Here is a 27805-nt window from a genome sequence, read left to right on the forward strand (position 1 = left end):
GGCTTTAGAGATAGGGACCAATCACAAAGCAGCATCCTAAGTGAATGAACCAATCAGAAGTAGAGGAGTCAAAATCTCACGGGGAGTCGAAATTCGGTACAACACCTGAATATATCTGGTCTAGTTAACCGCGACGGTGAAATATTTTTTTTAATTCTATTGCTTACTGGGTTGGGTTCGAGTTAAAGTCACATAGCCTACTACTTGAACTAGCGCGTTGATAAAGCGCAAAAAGAAACTAGTATATGCCAAATATTCGCGAATGTTATACAATATTTATATAGGCTATACATATATATATATATATATATATATGTATATATATATACTGTATATGCATACGGTTTCAGTGAAAGAATTACAAATTCAATGCATTACCTGAACTTCATATGCCCACTTCAGATGTTCCGTGATCCACATCAATCACTGTATACTGAATAACCCAAGTTCTGATAAATTATATGCGCTTTCCCATCAATCCCGCGGCACGCTCACTATCCTTTAAAGACGCATCTTGCAACCTTTTATAAACCCTTGTGTTGGGTTGACAGGTGAGTACGCGTTCAGTACAGGCTGTACGCGAGCGCTTTGTTTTTAATGGGAGCGTCGCAGCAGTGGCGTTAGATGGGGCGAAAGACAAACAAATCCACCTGCAGCACTGGAAAACACGGGTTAAATGATCGAGCAATAATCACCACAGGGACTAAAGTAAACTCACCTGTTCTAGGCGAGTGTTTTGAAGGAGAAGCCCGTCCTCTCTGATACCGCCTCTTAAATACTGTCAGGCGCTCTCTTCATTCTGAGAGATAAACAAGTGACGCTTCTGGTCTATGTATCTATCAGTCTATTTGATAAAAAGAAGACAATTTGTTTTGGTCTGCAGTTGGCACAATTTTATTGGCACAGAAATCTGAGTTATATATATTCTTGTCAAAATGCAAACATTGTGTGTTGTATTTCAGGAAATATCTCAACTATAGCGCTCATTTAAATAAGACTAATGCTTAGTGTATGTGTGTGTGTTGATGCATGTGGGTGTGTGATGCAATTATAGTCATTTACAATGTGATTCTCACACAAAACGCTCCCTTTTATCAACATTTTCTCAAAATCACATGACAGTCGAGTAATTCAAGCAGCATACACTGATGCAACACACACCCGAACATGTCAGGTAGACTTTAAGACATTGTGCCTCTTGAGTACAAACCAGTTTCTTGAGTACAAACCATTGATCCAAGCAATGGGAAAACATAGTTTATGTTCATAGTAAATTTAACTTGTTAAAGTGCTCAACAGAAACAGATCATCATGTCTAACACAATTGATATTTGGAATCTGTATAAAACAAACAAATAAACAAACAAAAAGTGTGTTTTGTTCAATTTAAACAGTTAACAATTTTAACAGTTCCGCATTTACAAATGTGAATATTCATGTCAAGTATAAATACAATCAACATTTTGCAAACTGCATCATTTCATATGCATAATAAAGCTTCTATTCTCATTAAAATGCTCGATGAGATATCTCTCTTGCAGGGGAGTTTTACAGGTCACAAATAGATAGCAATGAGTGATCATTTACAGTAAGCAGTCCGAGCAGCTTTGTCAATGTTTCTCAACCTCAGAACTTGGGAAACGGCCAGTTTTTACATCTAACCAATGGGTGTATACAAAACTGCAGCACCAGATTCGAAAACAAAGCAGCACACTTGGGGTTTCCTCGTGTAAAAGGTCTCTAAGGTCGGGGGGGGGGGGTTGACGTAGAGATGTTTTGCACGGGAAGCCAAGTGCTAGTTGGATGGAAAAACTCGGCCCCTTGATGCACCCTGCTGACTGAAGCTGAGAACCGCTGCTCGACGACTTTACAGAGGAAGAATTCTTTTTGTGTTTGAAGGAGAGTTTAATGTGGCGTGCAGTATACACTAATCCACTTCAAAAGTCCAAGATCTGACATTAACAGCATTAATAAAAATGTTTTTCTCTCATAGATGTGCACATATTTGTTCTCCATAGGCTTTGGGGGATACTTTGCATGCACATTACATGCAAAAGGGTTGATTTTCTAAAAAAAGTGACATGGCTTATGGGCAATTTTTTTTTAAACATCACAGGTAATTTCTGTCATGGCTGACGTACCGCTTCATAAACTAGATTTGATAAATTATTAAAAACGATTATAATAAGACAAAGTCTGTTGAAAGTACATAAATATATAACTTTTCAAAGTCGTGTGTAAAGAATGAATACAATAAATCTTATAACTATAACAGCTAGTTTGCTTGTTGAATACTGGCCTCAGAATTGACCTTGAGATTATTTTGTTCTTCGCTCTAAGAATGAAATGATACTGTAATACGTAATCCACTTAACATAAGAAGAATCACTACACTGTTAATAATCATAAAGAATATATACAACTTGGTAAACTACAACTTAGATAAAATAGACTAAGTTTAGCACGAAGCTGTGAGTATGTGCCGCGGTGCCGTCCCCTGCAGTTAGCCATTCTGTCCTGACAGGTTTCGCAATAGATGTGGAGATATGTTGGCTCCTCACAAAGGTGAAGTGGCTCCGTTCTCGTCCGTGATGAATCCACTGTGTAAACCTAGGAGTCGGACAACAATTCTCCTCTCTAGTTCCATCGTCTTTAAAGAATGAACAGGTGTTTTGAAAACTCTCCCTCTCTCACACCACCGTGCTGACAGACGGGTCAGACAAGTTGAGTTGGCCCGTAATGTCTGTTGGTGGGAATTGCTGTAGAGAGAGAAAGACAGAGAGAGACAGAGAGAAAACACACAAGACGAGAATGTAAGTGCAGCTCTTACCATGAAATTCCCTGATGCCCAGAACAATGTTTTCTTTTTTACCTCCAAAGGCAGCGCAAAGCAAGTGCTTCCAAAATGACAAACTTCATTCACACGTCAACATCATTGAGAGTCATGAATTTTGCCTTTAGTTAAACTACAGTATATCCAAAAAGATTAAAATAGAGAAATGTTGTTGTGGCTTATACTTGCTGCCTTTGAAGGTATTCAGAAAAAATAGCAAGAGGAGGAAATAGGGTCTCCAACAGAGAGATGGTGTCAGATCTAATACTAATTCATTCACACAATTTGAAGTCTGACCCAAGTGTGTCCAAATACTTTTGGTGCCACTATATCGATAATTATAACAATAAAATCTCATTCAGTTGGAGTTCCTGTGTCCTCATCCTTATATTGGATGTGTTAGAAGGAGAACAAGCTCAGTTTTCTAACATGGTCATCTGCAGCGCTGGATTGTCAAAACACCCAAACGCATGCAGGTGGCCAGTCAGAATGCCACTCGCCACAAGTTCATTTCGCCTTCACGTTTATTTTGGTAAGCTATAAAAATGTCTCTCAGTGAAGCTTGCCATGTTGCAACTGCAAGGACATATAAAACTCAAATAATTTGATCTAGTATAATATAATTTTTCATTTATATCCTTGCTGTGGCAAAATTGTGTGAGGCACAGAGAGCTTTTTTGGTTAAGCTGTGAGAAAGTGATGCAAATTTGGTTTCTAGTATTAAACGTCAACCTCTGAATCAAGACTAACTCAATGGGCAGCCAATCTGATATTTTTATACCTAAGAAATATGTATTACGCAGAAATGGGTATATTGATGGAAAAGCTAACACGAACATAGTTTTGGACTTGCTTTTCTGAATACAGAAGATAAATAGAACTGTTTTGCATGAAATAAGGACACATGCATCTCTATAGAAATTCAGAATTTCTGATGAAAATGAAGTCTGTAAGTCTAAACAATAAGTGAAATTACATATTGAGCTTATTAATAAATCATAAAAATAATTAATTCAATTAGGGCTGTCAAACGATTAATCGCGATTAAGGCTTACTGTGCATATTAATTTTGTATTTATGAACACAAAAACATACATGTATATTTACGCATTTGGCAGACGCCAAAGCGACTTACATTGCATTATACTACACATTTGTTTCTAAATATGTGCAATCCCTGGGATCATACCCATGACCTTGGCGTTGCTAACGCCATGCTCTTACCACTGAGCTACAGGAAAGCGGAAAATGTATATTTAAAATATATATTTAGGAAATATATATTTAGATGTACATATTTACCAATAATTGAAATTATACATAAACATTTATTAATTTTAAAATGGTATATTTTTCTTAAATATATGCTTGTAAGGCCTATGTGTATGTGTTTATAAATACAAAATTAATATGCACAGTACACATACTGTATATTATGTAAACACACAGCAAAATCGCGAGTGTTAATTTGACCTTTTTTAACACTGGCGATTTTACTGTGCGCAATCTATTATTCTGGATGTGATTAATCGTGATTAATTGTTTGACAAATACAAAACAAAAATAATAGTTAATAAAATATTTTAATGAATAAAATATATATTTTTTGCATGTGTCCTCTTTTATAGCTTACATTTTATTGCTACAGCATTCTCAATAATTAAGCCTGTAAGCTCAAAAATATGATGCAACACTACATCCATAGTATAAAACAAATTCTCATTTGTCAAAGTCATCATCATAATTTTGCAGAATAGACTATTCAGCAAAAGCAATGACACTTTGCTTCTGAGCCTTGCTGTTGCATCAAGAATGCCCTCAGCAGGCCTCAGAGAGCGTTCTTGTTCTGTTCACTTTACAAGGCTTGCTGTTGTCACATCCAAATCAAGCCCACAGTGCTCCCTGCTGAGAGACAGTGGATCAAGAGACAAGTGTGTGTATCATCACCGGCACAAGAAAATGCAACTACTTCTACTAAGGCAACCAAAACACAGTCTCTACTTCTACGACAGATACTTTGCATGCTTGCAGAGGAAGAGAGAGGCTGTGTAGCATGTACATCATGTGTGAGACGCCAACAGTTATATAACCATATACATCCATTTATATTGAGAGGAAACACTGATATCAAAATAAAAGGATGATTAAACACTGTGGATGGTCACGTTGATTTGCTTTTTTCACTTGGGTTGGTGTGTTTCGTCTTCAACCTTCAATCACCCTTGTTTCCCATATTTAAAACAAAAATTGAAAAATGAATAAAACATAACACAACCATACAGTAGATAGTGGTCAGGTGCCGTATACTGGGCAAAAAAACCCACACGTTCCATATAAACAACCAACTAAATTGGAGAATCTTTTTAAAGAAATCTGTGGTGCCAGGAAAGCCTGTTAATGTTTATCGAGCAAAATAAAAATAAAAAAAGAGTCGACCATTCCCTTTTTGTGTCTGAAAACATTGTAACACTGTAGCACAGTTGTAATTATTTTACTAAAATAATGCATCAAAATAAAATAAAATAGAAAATTTAATAAAAAAATAAAATAAAATCTTTGAGTGAATCATTCTTCAGGAAACCCAAAATGGTTCTTCTGGCATTTCCGTGAAGAACGTTTTTTTTTAGCACTTTTTAAACAGTATAATGTTGCACAGAAATCTATATAAACATCTAAACAACTAAACAACTCCTTCTGCGTTACATGGATGTAAAGAAAGTCACCTGCATTTGCAACATCATAAGGCCAAGTAAATGACAAAACTGAAAAAGTTTTGGGACCTTTAACAAACACAAGAGATTAATTGTCAATCCACGACTCCAATCTCTGAAAGGAAAGTTGTGCTGTTAGTCCGCATGGTACCGGTTGCTCTGATCAAACAGCACACGACACTGAAGCATGCCTTAGGGGAAACAAACACGGCAAATCTTTGTTCACATCAGGCAGGTTCGGGGACAATAAACACACAAATATACTATACCACATCCCACAAAAAACGAAGCACGCACACACGCTCAACCACACGAACACACTCCACATCCAGAGGTAGCAATAGGGAGAGAAGCAGCTCAGAAACATCAGGCATTGTGCAGCGCCCCCTCCTCTTGAAACATACTGCTTTTAGGACAGAGCCCACACCCGACCATTCCCTGATTCACTGGGTCCTAAAGCCTGTTTAGTCAGCTATACTTTGAGGCCCTAACTAACAGATGGATTCTGGATGGTGACTTGATGACTGACTGACAAACACGTGGCCGTGGCCGAGATGCCAGAAATGGAATAACCAGAGAGAAATGCGGCTCTCTTGGTTTCAGACATGACACGCCATTGGAGACAGAGGAAAGGAGATACAGAGAGAAAAGCGGATTAAAAGGACGAGAGAAAGACAGACGGAGAGACCGGCCGAGTAAAAAGAGATGCCATTCCTTATCCTCCTTACCGTGTCTTTGGAGGACCTACGTCTCTTGATGCTGGAGGCCAGGTTGGTACTGATGGACCTAAAAGAGGGTTTCTTTTTTGGGTCGCTGTCTGTTCTACCACTTTTCCTATCCTAAAATAAATATACGTAGAACAATTATTCATGCTCTCTGGCTGGTTTAAACTGCCCAAACCCCTTGTCCCCCATTGATGTGCTATTCTCATTCCAAATCTATACGAACGTGAATCGAAGTCAGATCCGCTGTCCTACCACTTGCTACGTATTCTTCAAGGTCTGAGATTAAATTATTTGGCCAGGCATCTGTTTTTTAAAGATTTGTTTAACACCAACGTGAGCACAGAAGATGACTGGGGCTTTCTGCCCCCTCCAACAAGGGCGGCCCACACTGCTACTCTCTGGCCTCTACAAATGGTAAGGTACAAGACTGGGTGTGTTTGTGTAAGAAAAGGTCGAATTAAGGTATTCTTACATCCTGAGTCTCTACAGAGGAAGAGGGCTGCATTGGGGAGGAAACAAGAAAAATAAATGAATATTTATCCACTTGCTTTAAAGATCATATGACTTTAAGATCCATAAGCAAAAGCAGAAGGCAGCAGAATGAGCTAGCTGAGGAAATAATGACATCAAAGCCAAGCAAACTCTTCATTTCACAAAAACAAAACGACACTTTCATAGGGAACTAGAGCAACAATAAAATGCCAAATTTGCACAGGATATGGAATAATACCGACCAATACATATACTTTTATAAAACCCTCTTGCAGCGTTATACTTTTTGTAGGGTATAACGGAAATTCACCCCACACATAAGAGAGCTCAGCAAAGCGTGGAGTGAATTTCATGTATTCGACTCATGCAGAGAGCAAAGGTATGGATAAAGTAAGTGAAATGTGAACAAGCATTGACTTCATCTTCCCATTTGTTTTGGTCTTTCAAAGATTTCTAAATATCATCTGACCCGTAATACCAGATAAAAACACTTGGTGATTTGTAGATTAAAGTCTCGTTCACACTGACAGTGATTTTATCTCTGGTGTTAAAGCTGTTGGTTGCCTTTAAGCAATAGTTTTACAAATCAACAAGTACAATGTTTACAGATAAATCCTTAACTTTTCTACTGAATTAACAGCAAATTTTCATATTTGGTTGAACTATCGCTTCATTGGTGATCTCCATAACTGGCCAAATCTGTCACACATTGCAGAGCAAAGTAAGGTTTGATAGCTTATGATTGAATATATTTTGATATCATATGATGTCATTTTATTTCAAAGGAATGATTCACTCAAATAAGAATTTTAATTAGTGCTGTCAAATCAATTAATCACAATTTATCGCTTCCAAAATAAATGTATGTGCATGGCGTGTATATTTAAATGTACATCTAAATGCACACACATGCCTGTGTAAATATAACATATACATATACATATATATATATATACGTATATATATATATATATATATAATATTTATTATTTAATGTATATATAATACAATATTTCTAAAATACATGCATGTGTATTTGCGTATTTATACAGTATATAAATATACACGCCACACATATTAATTAAACAAACATTTATTTTGGAATCAAATAATTGCGATTAATCAATTTGACAGCACTAATTAAAAAATATATTGTTTAGCTTCAAAAGACATTTATTAACCCCTTCGAGTCTGGATTAGTTTTATGATATATTTAATGACAGAGCCAGGTCATCTTTCAAAATTGCTTATACTGTGTCCGGCTGATGAAGTCACATACTTATAGCATGAAGGTAAGTAAATTCTGGATTAAAATGTAATTTTGGGTGAACTATTCCTTTCAATTTGTGAATTACTATCATATTTTATATGAAGTAGGTGTTATTCTATTTTGGCTAAGAGAATAAACAGCTGTGAACTGACAAAAAAGTTACATAGTTACTTAAAAGATATATTTTCTACACTTGTAGTTATACGACTAGACACACCCGCTTTGAAAATGACTGATTTGGTTGTCGCTCTATATCACTGGCAGTGTGAACGTCCCTAAAGAACGACTTTGCCTTCACACTATTCTACATTTATTCCTGCTTCAATGTTTTTTCTTAAAAAATGAAATAATGAGACATATTTGTCTGTGGTCTATCTGTGCATAAGCCTGTGGACCAACGCAGACCATCGCACAGTAAGACACATGCAACTGGCTGCAATCAGAAAACATTCATGCTTCATTTAGTTTTGCTTTTTACTGTCGTTCCTTTTGTTTTCTCATTTTCGTGAAGGCAGTGCACTTCTGAAGGGCCTCCAGGAAACAACCATTAGACTAACCACCGTAATAAAGCCAGCATATGTTTTCGACATCACTGTGCTTTCAAGACAACAAAGAAACAGCCCGACGGACGAAGCTGCAGAATGGGCAGGTTATTCAGAAGTGCAGCGTGCCCGTGAGACTCGTGGTTTCCCGCATGACGGTGCAGTACACAGATGTGCAAATGGAAGATTCGCGAACAGACAATTATATTTTCAGTACACATACAAAAACACGTATAATGTGTTCACACGCAAGCTCCTGAGAAAGATGCCACCCATCAAAGATATTGTGTAAATTCTTATGCAGAAAGGAAGAGCCAATAAAAACTTTGCTTGTTTTTTTGCAAATGGTCTTCATAATAGTAACTTCATAAAACTTCATTTAATTCTCAATTTAAACAACAAATATTAAATTTAAGTGGGCTTTAATAGCCCCTTGAAGTTAGTACTTGCTTGTTCTTTCTTCATAAGAGCATACTTGCATACAAAGAGACAATTCTACAGGTATATAAGGCAGATGACAGACACTGACAGGTTAATGTCCTACTGACCAAGACAAGTGGCTGTGATCTTACCTGTGACTTGTGATCTTATTCTATGACAGCAGTGGCAACCTTTTGTCATTTTGAATAAAGCAGCACAGGGCTCTTACAGCATCACTGTTCTTCAGCCCCACAACACAATCTCATTGCAGTTCACAAGTATTTTACCATGCGGATAATTTGTATAAATATATACAATTTCATTCATATGTTTTATTACAATTTGTTGTCCCACTACTGGTGAGCCACCAGTGACGGGTACGTTTAGAGATTGGGTTTCAGTATTGTTACTAATCGTACATTTTTGTGCACATCGTACACTGTAAAACTTTGCTGTATTTTTGCAGCAGGTTTGCCAGTAACTTACTGTAGATTTAATTTACAATTTTGTTTTAAGCATAAACTTACCTAGTTCTTATATTGTCTGTCATAAAACAAGACTAAATATCTTGGGTCACTTTTCTTGTTATGTAAATGTATCGTCATTTAAGAAGTTTTTAATATTTTTACTAGAAAACAAGACAAAAATGCTTAGAAAGAATGTAATTTTTGCGGTGTTCCTGTGGTAATGCCAGTAATGAGACGAGTCTTGCTCATTTTTAAACTCTAATGTCAAAGTGTTTTAATTTTGATTAAAGTAAAGTTTAATCAAACTGAAAACAGTACTAATAGGAAAGTAGTTTTAAGTAGTAATTAAATCTACAGTAAGTTACTGGCAAACCTGCTGCAAAACTACAGCAAAGTTTTACGGTGTACATATTAGCTAACTCGTGAAATAGTTACGAATGTCCACTCCCACCCAACCCCCAAACCTAAGACCTTTCTACTAGAAAACCGCATTTAAAGGACACACGGGTGCCTGTGCAACTGACATTTTGATTAGACATTGTTAGCCTTTAGCATGGGTTTGCTCTTCATCCTTTTTGATCTAGCTTTTCTTAAACATGGTTTAACTTAACAGCACAATCACAGAAAGCAAGAATTATCAGGGTTTGAGGCTGGGACTAACAGGTATTGCTAACATCTATTGCTAGTTATGCAAATCATTGCAAATACGTATTCTTTGTAGCTTTCCATTTAGCATAGCATGCTGACTTATGCTAGCGCAGCGTAAAATATTGATTACGTTTTCAATACAGTATAATATATAATATACTGTCGTTTTGAATTTGTTTGATATTTTTGCATTGTTCAAATCTGATTATGCATTACAATCAGTTTTATTTCCAAAATGCAAAACATATGAGTCTTATTTCTATTTAATCTAATAACTAAGAGCTTTTGTAAATAACAGAAGCATTCCATGCCATGAAAGCAGCACTAAATTGTTATGAACACTAAGCGTATCAGCTATTGTAAATATACTGATTCGCGTTGTAAGGATGATGTGGCGGCAACACGGATCAGCTTGTTTTACATACTAAAGATGGAGTCCCAGCCGCAACCACAGCTTGACTCCCTGAGCTCTCCTTATTGTCCTGTTGGGACACACAAGAAGAATGAGGCCGATTCAACCAAAACAACCTAGACGAATTCCAGACTAGTCCTGGAAATGGGGAAGAAGCTGGTTTTGTCCTACAGTAGTTGGCCGTGTTGGAAGCCCAAGAACAAGAAATGGGGATGACTGTCCACCCTTGGTGACCACACGAAGGAATGCAACGTGTTAACTAAAGACTCTTGTAAATGTTTGCCAGGAGGCCATCTTCCACTTGACTCTTCTTTACTCGTCATGTTCTAAAAGGAAGGATCTTACCTGTAAGTTCTTCCTCCAAACGTTGACGGCCGCAAAGGCTAGCTGCATCTGCTTCCTGCGGGCGTCTTTATGGCGCTTATATGCGATCTCAATGAAGATTAAGAAGATTCCGGCCGCAATGCCACCAGCGACAAGCATGAAGACACCTGTGAATTAGATGAACAAATAGCGTTGTCAGAACTTGCAGTTGTGACAGAAAGTTCTCCGTCACCCACAGAAGAGCTGCAGGGGGTGGAGCCTTTGTGTGATGAAATCCTACATGTATCGCCCACATTTTTGGGGCCTGGAGCTGAAAAGCATGCAAAATGAATGGCCGTTAAAGGTTAATGGGTTTGCTACGAATGTGAATACCAACACAGGTGAGCATAAAACACAGACTAAAGGCATTGGACAAAAAAAGGCCCCAATTCCTTACCTACAGTACCTTTTTTGTCCAATCTCTTTTAGGTTTCTCTGTACCTGAGAGTGGACCATACCTGCCATATTTTCAAAAGTGAGTGTGGCTGGGGCATTGCTTCTTGAGTCACACTCCTGGTATCTCACCCAGGTTTTATCAAGGTCCTCCATGAAGCCATTCTCATGGGAACTGTAAGGGGTGGTGGGGAGCGGGAAGAGAAGTTCAAAAGTTAATACACCGCATGTGGCGGAAGAAACTCATAAAACCCACATAATCACAACCACTATCACATACACAGACAAAAACTTATATGTTCAAGCACACAGACAACACGGCAGGAATGGAAAAGGGGAAATACACAAAGAGAGATGAGTCAAAGTCCAAAAAGATTTTTATACAACAGAACACTATACAGAAGCATACAATATGCTGCTTCGGCTGGGACAGACCTGAGAATAGCCAGGGACACATTCTGTTTCCAGGGGCTGTCCTTGCGCATGCCTATGCCAAAGCCCGAACGGAAAAACAGCTCTCCCGTGGTCACCAGGTCGCACTTCTGCGAGGCTTCAAACTCCAGCACCGCAGAGTCCCAGATGAAAGCATGCAGCTTGCTGTTGGGGCAGGGGGAAGGGAGGAGGGTGGGAAGGATGGATGGTTACGGTGCAACAGTACAGTGAGAAACAACACACTCATGGCACTCACCCCCACCCACCCCTGTTGTTACCAGAAATCTAGACAGCCACCTCAAAGGCAAATGAAATCCAATGCCGGACCAGTGGAGCTTTGTCCCCCATTGGATTCCCTCAATGACGTTTTGGTTGAAAACCTGAAAGAGGTGTTCTTTAGCTTATTGTTACATTATGTTGCTTTGGCACGTAGGTGCGCCTCTCCTGGGCTGGGCGATGGGCCAGGGTCACAGGTCAGTGCAGTAAGTACTGGCACTTATTGACAAACCTGAGACCTGCGGGCCCAGGACCCTCTAGACTGACTGACTAATAGACTGACCGTGGGGTCAGACCTGCTGGTGTCTACCCAGCAGGGACTCACTTGTCCCGGACAGCCTGAATGGCTTCCGCCGCGCTCTCGTAGTTGTGCTTCTCCATGTGGCGGTACATGGTGCTCAGCTCAACTTGACGGCGGAAGTAAATATCCACCGAGCTCTGCTTTACTGTGGCATAGATGAACTTGTCTGATGGGTTCCTCAGCTGAAAAACAAAATGATGTTGACTCACAAAATTGCGACAATAGCTTGGTTATTTCAATGGTTAGAGAAATGTACCCTCGGGTCATTGATGCCGGTGATGCGTTCCTCAGGCCGATCCAACACCAGGAAGGCAGCCAGGTTGGCAGTATAGGATGCAACTATTATCATAGCGAAGCCGGCCCACACCATTCCCAAGATTCTTGCTGAAAAACTACGCGGGGCACCTGGACAACACGTTAGTGGTTAAACGTATGCAAAATAACACTGTTAAACAGATCTCAACGTGCTTAGAAACAAAGCTAGAGTTTCACAACACCTTCTCCGATTCCAGAGTTCAACAAGACTCCCCAGGAGAACCACATAGCGGAAGATAAGGTGAGGGCGTCTTCTTCTTCTTCTTCGCTGTTTACTTTAAACCTTCCAAATGGGCTGGGAAAACCAGGTGAGACAGTGGGCGTGGTGAGAATAAAGAACTCATCAAAGTAGCCTTAAAACAAACACCTTCAAGTCATTTAGCTTTGGCCGGAACATCAATGGTCACAGAAAGAGTTATAAAGGATGCAGAAACACAAGATAAGACAACATGAACAGGCTCACAGACTCCAGCCACCCAACCTCCCCCACCTCGATGGTGACACTGAAAATTACACTTGTTCCACACTTTGGAGAAGTCCTGGAACAAAGGCTCTACATGGCTACAAATGAGTGAAACAAACTACTTTTATAAAGACACAGAAACACGCACATTCCCCATGGACACCCCACATGGAACACATAGTCAACCCAACGTCTCGTTGTACCTGAATCGGTCTAGTAGGTAAAGCATCACCGCCACCACATGCACCGATAGACCCACCAGTAGCCACAGTGTGCTCTGGAATGGCTGCATAAACGAGTCCAGCGTACTGCGGGGAATTTCCTGAAACACACATTGGATGTTCACTCACATACATTAAGCACGTTTTACAGACTCAGTTAACCTTCTTATGCCAGCAACCAGATCATCAAGTGGATTATTTGCTGGATTATGACAAAAATAGATTATGACCAAATACTAATATTTTAGCCAATACTAAGATCATGATATAGATTCAACATCTTGGTAAACTACATTCAACATGTTCAACATTTTATGGAGAAGAAATGACACAATCCCTGCAAAACGGAATACGGCACAATAATTTTTCCCTCAATTGTTTTGTTGTAAACTGAAAATCGATTATAATTAATTGCACAGCCACACCTTTTTAACAAGAATAGTGAGTCCCTGATATTTGAAAGGTTTGGAGAATTCGATGTACTGGGCTCGTTCTTTATTAATTGTCAACGGAGCTACAATCATGTCGGCCAAGCCACCCAGGAGCTCTCCCATCATGCCATTCCATTCCTTCTTGTTACTGTTATTCACCTGTTAATGACAAAAATGTCTCAATCATAAACAGAGCAATTTAATTGGTTGTATGAATATTTCAATAACAATATTCATTGGCTACATTTCAGAAAACTTGGAAAACGTACTCTTTCCTGAGTTCCGAATTTACCATCTGCCACCAGGTGTACTTCGTAGGTGAAGTTCATGGTCATCGCCAACTTGATCAAGAGATCAACGCAAAATCCGTAGCAACACTGGGGTACTATTGGGCGTCCTGTAACCAAACCAGAAGACCTGAAATTTCATTCCACCTGGCAAAGATTCGTCCGGATAAATTAATGTTTTGAAAATCCACCACTACCATTCCACTCAACTCGATGTTGAAATGCTCTCTCATTCAAAGATTGTGTGTTTCTACATTAGACAACAGCGCTTCCAAGTGCTAGACATCAATGAGGTCTCATCTATTCTATTTCCATAAATTCAGCTTTCTTTCTTATTTCTGAGATGATAACTGAATAAAATATTAATAAGCTTTGCACATTAACTGTCAATTCATCATTACTTGCTGAACTGAAACGTTCCCATTTACTGAGACCTCAGACATGCTCAACGGTCACGTTGGAGCACTGGCATCTAAAAGAGCCACAATCCTTTCACGGCATTCACACGTTTACCTGTAGCTTCTATATGCTGCAACACTCACAGCTGTCACTATACTTCAGGCAAAATATCACAAATGAAAGCCCAAGCAACACACACACAAACAACTCTGCACACTTTGCAAACATCCAACTCAGCCAATAAGCAGAAATGGTCACACACTTACAACGTGAAACGCACGTATGTCCGCAGTCACACTTGCACACCTGCTACATTCATACATATATAAATACCTGCCGCTTATATATGTATGTATGTATCTCCAGACGGCGGATGTAGAAAAGCACAGTGACATTAGAAACGTCCCTGACAGGTTACCTGGGATGGTCTCATTTGGTCCAGTGCAGATCACCTTTTTTATTAAGACTCCATTCGGTGTGTACTCTTCCTTGCAGGTTCCCTCCAACGTGGTTGGTTTTACATACACAAAGGGTTCCTGATGAATGGTCACAATCTGCAATAGACAGGAGAACGTTTGGCTATTGTGTGACATTGATCGGATTCAACTAAAACATTAACCTTTTTGGAATGAAAATGGAAGTAAGCCTTGTCCCCCGGGGAACCCCCAAAATCTGAAATTCAGATGACTGGATCAAATTGGAAAATAGAACAGATTTCATTGTTTGGGTTAAACCTCTTTCTGTACCTTTAAGCGAGTAGACATTTGGAATCCTCTCGGTCTCTCGGTTTCACCTCCCGGCCAAATGATCTTCCTCTGTTTGTTCATCACTACCTAATAAAGCAGATGAATTCAAAACTTGTGTTTAATCCTCTCATCTAATATAACATGCCCAGAAATAAATATGTCAACATCACCAAAAATGACGTTAATATCAAAGGTTTTCACCATACCGATATCAATATTTGGTAGTTTACATACCCATGTGAGGTTTCTCTTAAAGGGGTCATATGGCGCGAATACATGTTTTTCTGTGTCTTTGGTGTGTTATAAGTTGCCCATGCATGTATTATACATGTAAAATTGCAAAAATGAAAGTGTCGGAACAAAAGATGCATTCTATCTAAAAGCGAATGCTCACCCAGACCTGCCTGAAACACCTCGTGTAACCACACCCCCACAAATCTACGTCAGCTCGTGGTATGATTTGACTAAGACCGCCCAAATGTATACGCAAGTAAGGTGGGCGTACCTGTCAGTCCAATTGCTTTGGAACCTGATGTTCCAAATATGGTAAGAGGCGTCACATTTCTGTCACACACTTGCAGTATTCGCCCAATCACTACGCACTGGTTAATTGGCCAATCATAGCACACCTCGCTTTTCAGAGCAATGAGCTTAGTAAAAAATCTGTGTGTTTCAGAAAGGAAAATACAAATAGGTATGTGGAAAATACAGCGTTTTTTAATCTTAAATCATGTATACACATTGCATTACATCTAAAACAAACGATAATATTCGTTTTAGCCGTGTCATATGACCCCTTTAAAGTTTTAAAGCGTTTTTCATATTTAAAGCATGATTTTCCATAGTCAGCAACTGTAAATGTCTGTTTCAGAGCTGTCCATACCAGTCCATATTCCATATACGTAAATAGGCAAATGAAAATTTTAATATGTTCTTAAGAGCCATCCCTTCTCCATTTGTTGGGCATTATTTCTTCTGGTTTGTGCATTTTAAATCACAGAAATCCTTGAAAGTACGTTGTCTCAAAAACGTGCGTCTTTTTGGTCACATCCATAATGCATTAATTTTCCCTATTTAAAACAGAAAACTTTTTTTCTGATGTCCGGACTCTATCAAGAGGAATTTAGGAAAATACAGTATGAACAGATATTTAATTTATTTGTAACAAATATTTTCTCTAAAGATTTTACTGCACATGTCACACCCATAATGCTGGATCTACCCTTAAAACTTATTTTAGTCCTTAAACTGCAAGGTTCTACTAAATTGCACTTTTTGTGCCAAACAGACAGTAATGCAGGATTCAAGCCCCGTAATGAAATGACATGGCTCATTAAAGGCTCATACCTGTGTTCCGTTGTAAATGCCAACTTGAATCAGTCTAGTCTTCTGGTAGTTCAGAATGCTGTAATGAGCGTATTTTCTGTCGCCGTCGTCATTAAACTCAACACGTCCCGTCAGGCCCTCCGGGTACTTCGATGACATCAATACCCTGCGGAACACAGCCGTCGGTGAACTGTGAGTAACCCATGCGTGGTTGTGATTTATGAAAAACTGCACCGATGAAAAATCACTTTGTGACAGCACATCAGAGAAGATCATAGTGAACTTTGTCAACATCTGTCCAAACCCATCAAAGAACGAGACAGATGTTTTCCCAAGCAGGAAAAAAAAACAAATCACACAAAATCAAATTAAACGGGTCGGCTGGTGCGTGACCTCTGTACCGCTGACCTTTTAAAGAGTGGCCCAGTTTTCCAGATGTTGGTGTTGCCCACGCAGCCCCTCGGCGGTTCCGTGATGTTTTCTTTCTCGAAGAGCTCTTGGATGGATTGGGCTACGACTGCAACGGCGTCGCTGATGTGCGCAGATTCATTCTTGCCGTTGATAAGCTGGAGGCCGATCAGGCCTGTGTTGATGTTAAAATTAGGCAGTGAGCTGTCTGGGTCACTACTAAGATTTTAAGAACCCTTCCAATGCAAAAAAAACCCATAGAGTCGTGGCCTGTGAAACAAAATGGGCTCTCGAATTTTGATGACAAGAGGGTCAGTAAATGATTGCAGAATTTAAATTTTTGGGTGAACTAGCTCTTTAATTTCAACGCAACATCTGCCAATCATTGCTATCCAATAAAAGTTAACCAATCAGAGACAGCATGTAAAATGAAAGATTGTGTGGTTTTAAGTATTTCGCCCACAAAACAAGCTTCGACCCTGAGGTTGGATTTACCAAACTTAGCACACTAGCGTCACCTACAGCAGATACTGTGGTCCTGTCCGACTGGTGAGACAATTACACACATTAATCAGACGAAATATATCACAATGAAGATATACTTCACACAAAATCCAACTTCAGCTGAGTTTTTTTGTTGGAACAGGGTTTAGAGCAGATCCAGTGAGATATCTCCAAAGCATTACTCTGAAGACTCTACAGTGTTCAACACAGACCAGAAAACAATACCGGGGTAAAAGTGGGCAAGTGCATTGAAAAAGACAAAAGTGTACAACATAAACACTTGTGCAGTGCCTGTGACATAAAAGGGCATTTATAGCTTACCAATACCAGAAACCCGTCAAAGAGAGGGTTGACAATACACATGAGAGCCAAACTATTGACATAATGAACATGATATGACAAAACCACACCTTAAAATGAAAAACTAATTTCTTGAAATAAACTCTTTGTTAACTTTAACAACCTTTACAGGGTTATACTATACGGACAAAAGTATTGGGACATCCCCACCCCTCCCTTTCGAAGCACTACGGTGGCTGACACAGGACTAAGATGTTGTCACATTTTCGCTTCTTTGCCGAAGAAGATAACTTATTTACGAAATGCATTCTGTGGAGCAGTTTATCTGTTTAGGGCTACTGTAGAAACCACATTGTGAATTCCATGTAATGTGTATGTTGATAGAAAAAGCTCATTCTAAGGTAATAAAAACATAACACTTCATAATGTAAGGTCTTTATACACCTTTCAAGAAATAGTTATGTATATTATATTGCATTTCTGTCAATAGATCCTCCAAAAAATTACACATTGTACCTTTAATTTGATCAGAAAAAGGCCTTTCCAAAACTGTTGCAACAACGATGGATTCAAAATATGGTATTGTACGGTATACGGTATATTAATATTTGTTTTGATTGGAATTACTGGAATAAATCAACGAGTTTATTAGAAGAGAGTGCCCCAATACTTTTGCCCATATAGTGTATCTAAAGTATCTCTTTTAAAATCCTTAAACACATAAGTGTTTAATTGTTTAAACGCATAACATCACACTAACATCAACTATCAGCTTCAAGAGGAACTGAATCAAGAGGGCTTGTTTTTCGTGCTCCTCTGCTTGGGTCGTGTCAGATGGGCTGTACATACCGTCAGGGGCCTCGCTCAAAGCTTTACCGGACATCTCGCGCTCCCCCACCAGCCACACGTAGCCTGAGCCTGTCATGTTGAGAAAGCGTGCTGTTTTGTACACGGCGGCTGCGTCTTCCTCACTGAAGGCAGACAGACAGGTTTACAACCTCATTCATGCGTGAAATTGACCCCTTTGGCTTCTTTGTGATGTTTTAGTATTATTCATTTCCAACAACCAGAACCACAAATATGCAGATGACTCATTCTGATGTTCATTTAAAGCAGGTAATTACAAAGTAAGATGTTAACTGTTATGTACCATTTATTGGAGATTTAGTGGGTTGGTGAGCAAGGACAGATTATGGGCTGATATGATGTACGTCAATACTTTAACCTTTAAGTTTATGCAATTGACAGACTTAGTTCAAACAATCTACATTTTTTAATATGTGTGTTCCCTGGAGATCGAACACCTGACTTCTGTGTTTCTAGCTTTCCTGTAGCTCAGTGGTTAGAGCATGGCGCTAGGCTATGGGTTCGATCCCAGGGATTGCACATACTCAGATACAAATGTATAGTATAATGTAATGTAAGTCGCTTTGGATAAAAGTGCCTGCCAAATGCGTAAATGTTTCTAATTCAATGCTTTAAAAGGATAGTTCACCCAAAAATGAAAATTCACGAATTACTCACCCGCAAGTTGTTCCAAAACTGTACATTTCTTTGTTGGGTTGAACATAAAGAAAGATATTTGGAAAAATGTTAGCAACTGGGACTTCTGAGGCACCATTGACTACCAGTAGAAAGAATTATTGTATAATTTATTTGTTCTGTTGAACACAAAAGAAAATATTTTGAAGAATTTAATGGTAGTCAATGGTGCCCCAGAAATCTCAGTTGCTAACATTCTTCCAAATATCTTTCTTTGCGTTCATCAGAACAAAGACATTTATACAGATTTGGAACAATTTGAGATTGAGTAAATGATGACAGAAATTTATTTTTGGGTGAACTATCCCTTTAATGCTTTTTTGTTAAGTGAACTATCCCTTTAATGCTTTTTTTAAGTGAGATGAACTACCAATTTATTAAAAATATGTTTTGTTTATGTGTGCTGTTCTCTTGTATTGGCCGTCTTACAAGTCTCCTGTGCAGAGCGCTATTTGCATGACTCATAGTTTCTTTTGTAGAGCGTTCCAAATAAGTCACTTTGCATTCCAGGTTACATTACTGTTTGGATGCTTACCATGTTTTGGAACAGAGCTTGTGGTTTTCTATATGCCAATTTCAGATTTTTTATATAACTGATCATAATTTATACATTATTTACAATTACCATAAATGGAACAATAAGGTATCTCTCCCCAGGGTCTTCAAGACCATTATCCGTCCTTGTTTTGGACATGTGTGGTACAAGACCTCTTACCTGGCAGACAGAATGATCACTCGGGCCTCCAGCTCTTTGGCCTCCAGGAGCAGAGCGGTCAAGTTAGTCTCCTGGTTGAACTGAAGCACTTTCTCGGCCTGAAGTTGGGGTACACAATCATTCAAAGAGGCTATTTACTCCCATCCCTGAACCATGCTGCCTCATCTACCACTTTTGGTTGGTTTGGCTGTGCCTGTGTTTTTTTTCTTTTGGGGCTGAAAGGGTGTAAATTATAGAGTTCCAGGGAAACTGGCTCAAAACCCAAAATAAAAAAAGCTTGAAAAGCAAAAAATCTGCATTGTCGCATGCAAACTGAAGGTTATCAAGGCTCCAGAGAAGGACGTGCATGTTAGAGGTCACGGGTGGGGGGGTGAGACCGATGCAACCGGAAACTAAAACCAGGTGGAAGGGGAGTGACAGGTGAAAGGGCGCAATTTCCCCAAAGAAACAGTCCAGAAAAAAAGAATCAACGAGGGAATGCTGCAAGAGGAAATAGATTCGGAAAGAGTGTTGTGTCCCAAACTGTCGGATCTCCACAAAGGAATGGGCTTGCAAACTATTCTTTTGGATTTAGATCATGCATCATCCTTTATTGAAAAGGAAAAATGGTGATGAAAGAAGCGGAGCGTTTTCATTAATATTTTTTTAAACCGAAAAAATCCATTCTTCATTTAAATCATAAAAAAGGGAAAAGTAACGTCTCAAAGAAACACGTGCTACCAAGAGATGGGCATTTCTGGGTTGGCCGGTGACTGGCTGGGCTGGTTCTAGTAGCTACGTTTAGAGATTTTGGAGGGCGGCGTGCATTGACCATGCAAATATACCTTAGGTCCTCTTTTGTTGTCATACAGTTGGTCTTGGTTCTCATAGTTCCTTTTTTTATTCTGATGAATATGATGTGCACAGAGAAAATATGCAGACACAGAAGAATATTATAAACAGTTGAAAATGGTGGGCAGTAAAGCAACCAACAATTTTTCACTTTCCTGCTCCAAATTGGAATCCCGAACACTGGGGCTTGCAAAAAACATCAAAGACTTAAACAAGACCCTCATCGCGTTACAATCGATACAGTCAGTTTTACTACGTTCACAAACTAACTGGTGCTTTTCATTTGTCTGGATCAGGTACTTTCAGTAGCGTGCACACACCTAGTGAATTATGGATGTAATGCCGTTTCAATTTCAATAAAGATGACAGACTATGACAGGCTGTCAAGTTTCACAAATCACGCAATAATAACAGAATGTGGCTTAATGCATACCGATTACAGAATGAAGGGCATGAAGGGGGTTTATGAAGCACCATCTTGACTTCTCCTCATCTGCCTCATTTTTTGAGGGCAGTGGTCTCGGGGGGGAAACCCTGACTCGAGCCGTGCCATTTCGCAGAGATATAAATAATCTCCTCCTGCGTAGACACACCATACCACCCCAATGCTGCAGTAGGCGAGACGCATTCTGATTGCGCCTCTGATTTTGAGCTTTCGAAATTATGCGTGACCCATATGCACGTCACGTCATTTGCTTATTGCACCGCACACAAAATTAGACAGGTGGATGTAAGCCTTTATAAAGCATGGCTTTAAACAAACTATACGCTGCAGTCATAAACAATGTTTGTTTCATCGAAAACCATTGCGCATTCCAACAGACACTCCTGTAAAATGATATTAAAAGCAATATGAACATAATCCTTGGTGCGTACTAGTGAATAAAAATAGACTCGGTGGAAAACAGTAGAATAGCACGAATAAAGAATTTGAAATTCAAGCACTGTTATGTGGATGCAAAATCAATCTGGTGGTGACCTTTTCAGTCTAAACAAAAACAAAAAATTCAGAGATGCTTGCCTTGATTTATGTTACATCTGCTATAATATACACTCTATTTACTATCACATTATTGCATAAATCATATTTTAAGACTCAAGAAATGTATACAGTAATCATTAGATATTGTAAGGATTCAGAAATACAACATGCATTGGATTACAACAAAATGTTATAATACAATATTATAAAAAATACCCTGCTAGCACAAGCAACAATTCTTGTGTCATATAGCGTGCATTCTTTAGAAATCTGTGGTAAATTGTAGAATAAAAGAGGAGGGATTGAATTATAATACAGTACCTGAGATAATAAAACATGAGAACTGTGCATTGCACAAGCATCACAAAATGGCTGCCAGGCTCTAAATTATCTGTTTTAATTAAGTTAATTTAAAGCATCATTAGTCATATCTGAATGTTGCCAAGTGGCCAAATAAAGCCATTCTTGTCTTTCAAGAAATGTTAGGAGCTGCCTGGATTTTTGTGAATACAAGGAGAGTCATCTTTACAGTGTTATATAAAATTAAATACACATCATTGTTCATGGGGGCTTTTAGTATATGGTTTATAAAGACTTTGTTTCAGTATGACTAAATAGATAATTTTTTACTTTCCTTATTTTTTAATAAAATAAAAGGGAAGCGTCACAATACACATGATAAATAGCACAGATGTGAGAACAACGACTTCTCAACTACAACGAGCAATAGAACACTCAGCAAAGTTTTTTACATGGCACATTTCAATCATTCAAAGTGCTTTACACAGGTGTATATAAAGCAAAGCAGAAATAAACACTTATGAATGCCAAGTTAAAACCATTATAGAACCTAAAATTAAAATTAAAACAAATAAAAAGACAATTATTAAAAGGTATTCAGGTAATTTTCAACAGCCTAATATCGTCTCGTCACCTCTTTCTAAGCAAATACTGTTCTTCACAGACACTTCAGGACGTCCAGGTCAACTAACTTCTATCAATGCCAGATCCACCCCTGACCTGCCGTCAACCTCACACCTGCGTCTGCCAACACAGCATCCCCTCCGACCGCAGACGTACACCACACACAAATTCCTTTTACAGCAAATCATGTGAATGGAAATGAATCATTTTAATATAAATAGAACTACACTACATTGTGTATGAGGGAAATGGAGATCCGTAAAAAATGACATAATACTACTTAGACAAAATAACAATACATTAGCTACTGTATGTGATATTACAACATTCAACATGTTCTTTCCATTTCACAGATGTCTCTCTGGGTATGTAACTCAATTCGCACCATACCGAAATAGTTTCACTGTTAATAATCTCTAGCTGCAAAGAGGGCAACAATAATTACCTCAGTGCTGAGCGGGGGGGATTTGGGATGGTGATTTAGCTGTCATCCCCAAGGATACTGAGCACAACCTCTGCAAGATCAAAATTCCCACAATGCACCACTGTATTTATGAAGCAATCACCACTTTAAACCAGCTCATGGGAATGACTTGACAATAACCAAAAAGTCATATCTATGGATGCAGGGTACAACAATGCCAGTGTAGCAAGTGCATAAACACGCCTGACCACGATTCTTAAATGCTTTGCAATGCCCCAGGTTAAGGTTTTCATTTTGCTCCTGTTGTGGAAAGACACAGGAGTTTTTGACTATGGTAGAAAGCAACATGAAATGACCAGATAACGCAACGTTAAGTCAAATCAGACCACATTAGACTCTGGTTTTAGAATGTTAGCCAACATTTAAAACATGGCATGAAGGATGTGTTCACGTGACAAAACAACGTTTACGTACATAGAAGACCCTCGAGTACACACAAATGCATTCTGGGAAACCTGGCACTGAGATGATCTTACCTTGGTTTCTCGCTCCTCCAGCAGCGTTTCTAGTCTTTTCTGCGCAGCACGGCCTTCGTGGTCGTCACTGACGATTAGAATGATGTGATTCCAGCGAAACTCGCGCATCATGTCAAACCACACCTGTGCCTGGTGAGAGTAGGGTGGCACTGTACGCAGGAATGAGAGATGGATGCTCTGAAAGAAGAGAAGAGAACACAAAAAGTTTCATATTTTCAGTTTTTTTAAATGAAATAATTATAGGGTGTAACTACAGAAAATATTATGTCACAGGGGTTCATTTTTATCAAACTAACAGGTTTGTTTAACTCAACATTTGTCTTTTTATTTCTGTATACCAGACCCGGTAATAGACTGGCTCGACTGGGGGAGGGGGGGGAGGGGTGTGTGGGATAACATATTCCGGTAGGGCAGATATATAGTCATAATATAATATATAAAGTTCATTTCATGCTAAATGTTTACATTTTTACGTGATTTAAATGACAAATAATTATTTAATAGTTAATACAAATAAGTATTTTGTAAGTATTTCATTTGTAATTATTTGAACTGTCAGCAGGATATTTTTGGAGGAGCCCAAGAAAAATCTGGGGGCCGCAATGCCCCCCAGAACCCCCGCAATCCCCCCATACCCGGCAATGCTGTATACTCATTCAGATAACTGTATTGGAATCTTTTTACTATGCAGTAAATCTTTTTTATTATTATACTTGTCCCAAAATCAGTATACAAAATTTAAATTGAAAATGAATTATAGAATTATGATAATCTTACAAATTTATTTTAAATCACAATTTGAGGACTTCAGTTAAATAAAAACCCAATGATACTTAAAAATGATTCAAACTCAGAATGGATAATAACAATTCCTTCTTTTTTTAATCCCACCTTGTCTGAATAAATGGACATCCTGGTGGTGAGCCCCACTACAGGGATCCTGTAGAATCCCGCAGTGTAGGACACTGGCGTGGGAGTGAGATGGTCATTAGATTGTGGTGGATGGCTTACAAGGATGGCGTACACCTAAAAACAAGATCGAAGAACTGGTTATTAAAAACCCAACTAGCTGCTGTCAAAAGAGGATGACAGCTGAGTGAAGAGCATGACCCACAGATGAGATCCTTGACTAAACCTATAAATCACATCGTGTTCAGACAGACTGACATTTGGATTGAGCGATGTTGAAGGATCTTTGGTTGGACTCAAGGGAGCAAGAGAAACTGAGTCTGTCTTTTACACATACTGTATAAATGGAGGGTTTGTTAAAACTGTATTTAACAAAATACTGACATACAGATTTCATGGTATTTTAGGAAAATATTTACTCTGTTATTGTATTTCTTAATGCTTGAAAACAATTTTCTTTAATTTTGTTAAGTGTTGTACACAGTTCACCTTAGAAAACAGACAGAAGAAAGAGAGCTAGAAAGAGAGAGAGAGAGAGAGAGAGAGAGAGAGAGAGAGAGAGAGAGAGAGAGAGAGAGAGAGAGAGAGAGAGAGAGAGAGAGAGAGAGAGAGAGAGAGAGAGAGAGAGAGAGAGAGAGAGAGAGAGAGAGAGAGAGGAGAGAGAGAGAGAGAGAGAGAGAGAGAGAGAGAGAGAGAGAGAGAGAGAGAGAGAGAGAGAGAGAGAGAGAGAGAGACAGAGAGAGAGAGAGAGAGAGAGAGAGATACAGATTGCAGATCGCTTTAGACTGAATCAGACAATATTTTGGCCTTCAAAAATATGCTGTATTCAAAAGGAAAAACAGCCATCAGAGAAAAAAAACAAGGTTTGGCAAAAATGTGCGGTTCTGACAGCCCGTATGTTTGGGCTAGAGTCAGGATTCTCAATCCAGCGATACCTTCCGGCACTGGCTCCATCTGTCACAGAACGTCTCTCCTTCAGAGTGGGCAGAGACATCAGTATGCCAAAAATCACCACACAGTAAAAGACTCAAATTAATTTAGCAATAGATATTACAGATGAGTTACACAACCCAAAGCATTTGTCTGTGGTTAATTATTTATCAATCCCCAGGAGGCCATTGGTTTGACCGGAGAGAGAGTGAGAACAAGACAGCAGGATCTACTACTGTTCACGTCCAGCACTCACATAGATTCCTACCTCAGCAGACTATAAAGACATCACCGACCCAGAACGCTAAAACACTTAATGTGATTTTTGCGTGTGCAAGCTTTTAATGAGGAAAAGCCGCCTCAAGTTGAATTACTCCCAAGAGTGTGACAGGGGATATTCTGGAATGAAAATGCATCTCATTTAAACTTGGTAGGCTATAGCATGCTACTGCTGTTTCTGGACATCATTATTTCTTAAACATTTCACTGAGTAGCATCTGTCTTTGCCATAAAGGCACAAAATCGATTGTTAATCGATCTGTCTATCTCGGGTATTTTGACAATATATTCCTCCCCCAAACACAACATGATGCCCTGCTGACCCCTTCATCGTGGGTAAAAATAGAAATTTGCTTGCATTGAAAATTCACTAATTTGTTGGTGCGTCACCTCGTGAATTTCACGGCTGCCACCTCCGGCCTGTTTCATCATCTCTCTCATATTCCTCACATCAAAGCTCTGTAGGGTCAGTCACAGTAAGTTAACCTTTCCTCTCACTGATAGTCTATCGACCTGTAAGGATCATTACTCATGAGGCTGTCCCGTTAAGACATCTAAACAAATCAGCCACATTCAGTTCACAGGTATCATCAACAAAATAACTGAATGTTGAGAATTGATATGCCTTTCCTGTTATTTCTGATACAAAAATGACATATTATATGTTACACTTGCCCTAAGATGATGCTATTTGTAATAAACATCATGCAATATAATGCATCTGCACTCTGAATGGTAAATATGAACGGTTCGATCCCAGGGATTGCACATAATTAGAAACAAATGTATAGTATAATACAATGTAAGTCGCTTTGGATAAAAGCGTCTGCCAAATGCATAAATGTAAATAATTGGATGTATTAATGGGCATATGCATAATTGCATGTTCGGCATTTAGAAAACTTTAAGACACTTTCATCCTTTTGAACACAATCTACTGCATTAAACAAATCACTGTGAAATTCGGACACTAAAAAAATCTCACCTGACTGGAAATAAGATCCTCGCACACCGACAGCGCCATCTGAATGGCGTTGGCTTTGTGAGTGACAGAGATGGCGGTCAACTTGAATTTATCCCGTCCGTACACCTGGTTCGCCTGGGTGACGGCATCTTTAAACACCTGCTCGTATCTCTTCTGGCTCAGGACGGCCCCGATGTTCACAATCTTGGGTTCGCAGCCGCCCCGCACGCAGAAGCAGGAGAAAAACGCGACTAACAGAAGCAGACGCATCGTGTGAACGGCAAATAAAAGCGCACCGATCCACCGCCGTTCCCTTTTAGTGCTGCTGGAGGGTGGTAGAGATGCACCCTCGGATAGCACCTCACCTTCTCTTTACTGGAGAAACAACAAAATTGCCTAGATTTAAAAAATCCCCGGTGCAAAATTCACTTACACTGCGGCGATATGTGCATGGTCCCTGGTTCTAGCCGCGCATTTATCCAATGGCATTTGCTCTGTACACCGAGACCACTGCCTTCATTGCAGCATTTCCTCTATAAACTGATTTTACAGACTAACGGAGAGCGCAAGACGCACAAAGCCCGACAGCAAAAATATGTGATGCGTCGCGTATCGTGCGCCTCTCTGTCCGTCGGCTGTTGTTCTGCTTGAGAGCTGATGCGACGCTCGCGGCGGAGAGCTGTCCTTGGTGCTGACAGCTGTGCTCGCTCTTTTACGCGCGCCCCCGCAACTCCTCCAGTTTTGCGCGTTGGCGTTCAACTCGAATTATAACGCTTTAGTGTCATAATCCAACCACGCGTTGATTTCAAAAAGAGGGAATAATTGGTTTACAGCCACCACACCGAGGAATTGTGCGGTTGGAATAAAATAATGCAGAAAATGTTAACGATGAGCACCAATACGAAGCATATGGTTTATGACAGCGGATGAACATTTTTATTGTAATCTTTTTCATTCCTGGAAGTGCAGGATTCTGGCAAGAACAGTCAGTTATTTTGTCTTATTTTCGAAGGAAGTGATCAGTAGAAAGATGAATCGTTTTTTCCCAAAAGAGAGGCCTAGAAAAACTTACACTTTGAATTAA

At 39.2% G+C, this 27805-nt stretch overlaps 1 protein-coding gene across 4 annotated transcripts; it reads right to left on the reverse strand.

The window, feature by feature from the left end:
- Positions 1-876: 876 nt before the first annotated feature.
- grin1a (glutamate receptor, ionotropic, N-methyl D-aspartate 1a) lies at positions 877-27446 on the reverse strand. 4 transcript variants are annotated; one of them, XM_057359912.1, is made up of 22 exons: positions 26743-27446; positions 24531-24665; positions 23640-23816; positions 20767-20826; positions 19943-20040; positions 18535-18656; positions 16882-17056; positions 16495-16639; positions 15148-15234; positions 14820-14955; positions 13985-14112; positions 13710-13874; positions 13267-13385; positions 12783-12895; positions 12542-12690; positions 12310-12467; positions 11712-11873; positions 11342-11451; positions 10866-11011; positions 6742-6768; positions 6273-6383; positions 877-2759 (listed from the first exon to the last, which is right to left on the reverse strand). In XM_057359912.1, the coding sequence occupies exons 1-22, from the start codon at positions 26989-26991 to the stop codon at positions 2691-2693; spliced, it is 2841 nt and encodes a 946-aa protein (XP_057215895.1). In that variant the 5' UTR covers positions 26992-27446; the 3' UTR covers positions 877-2690. The 4 variants fall into 4 exon arrangements, with proteins under 4 accessions (XP_057215895.1, XP_057215896.1, XP_057215897.1 ...); XM_057359913.1 differs by lacking the exon at positions 20767-20826; XM_057359914.1 differs by lacking the exons at positions 6273-6383; positions 6742-6768 and having other exon boundaries at positions 26743-27444.
- Positions 27447-27805: the final 359 nt, after the last annotated feature.

Source organism: Triplophysa rosa, linkage group LG19, assembly GCF_024868665.1.
Source record: "Triplophysa rosa linkage group LG19, Trosa_1v2, whole genome shotgun sequence".
Lineage (NCBI taxonomy): Eukaryota > Metazoa > Chordata > Actinopteri > Cypriniformes > Nemacheilidae > Triplophysa > Triplophysa rosa.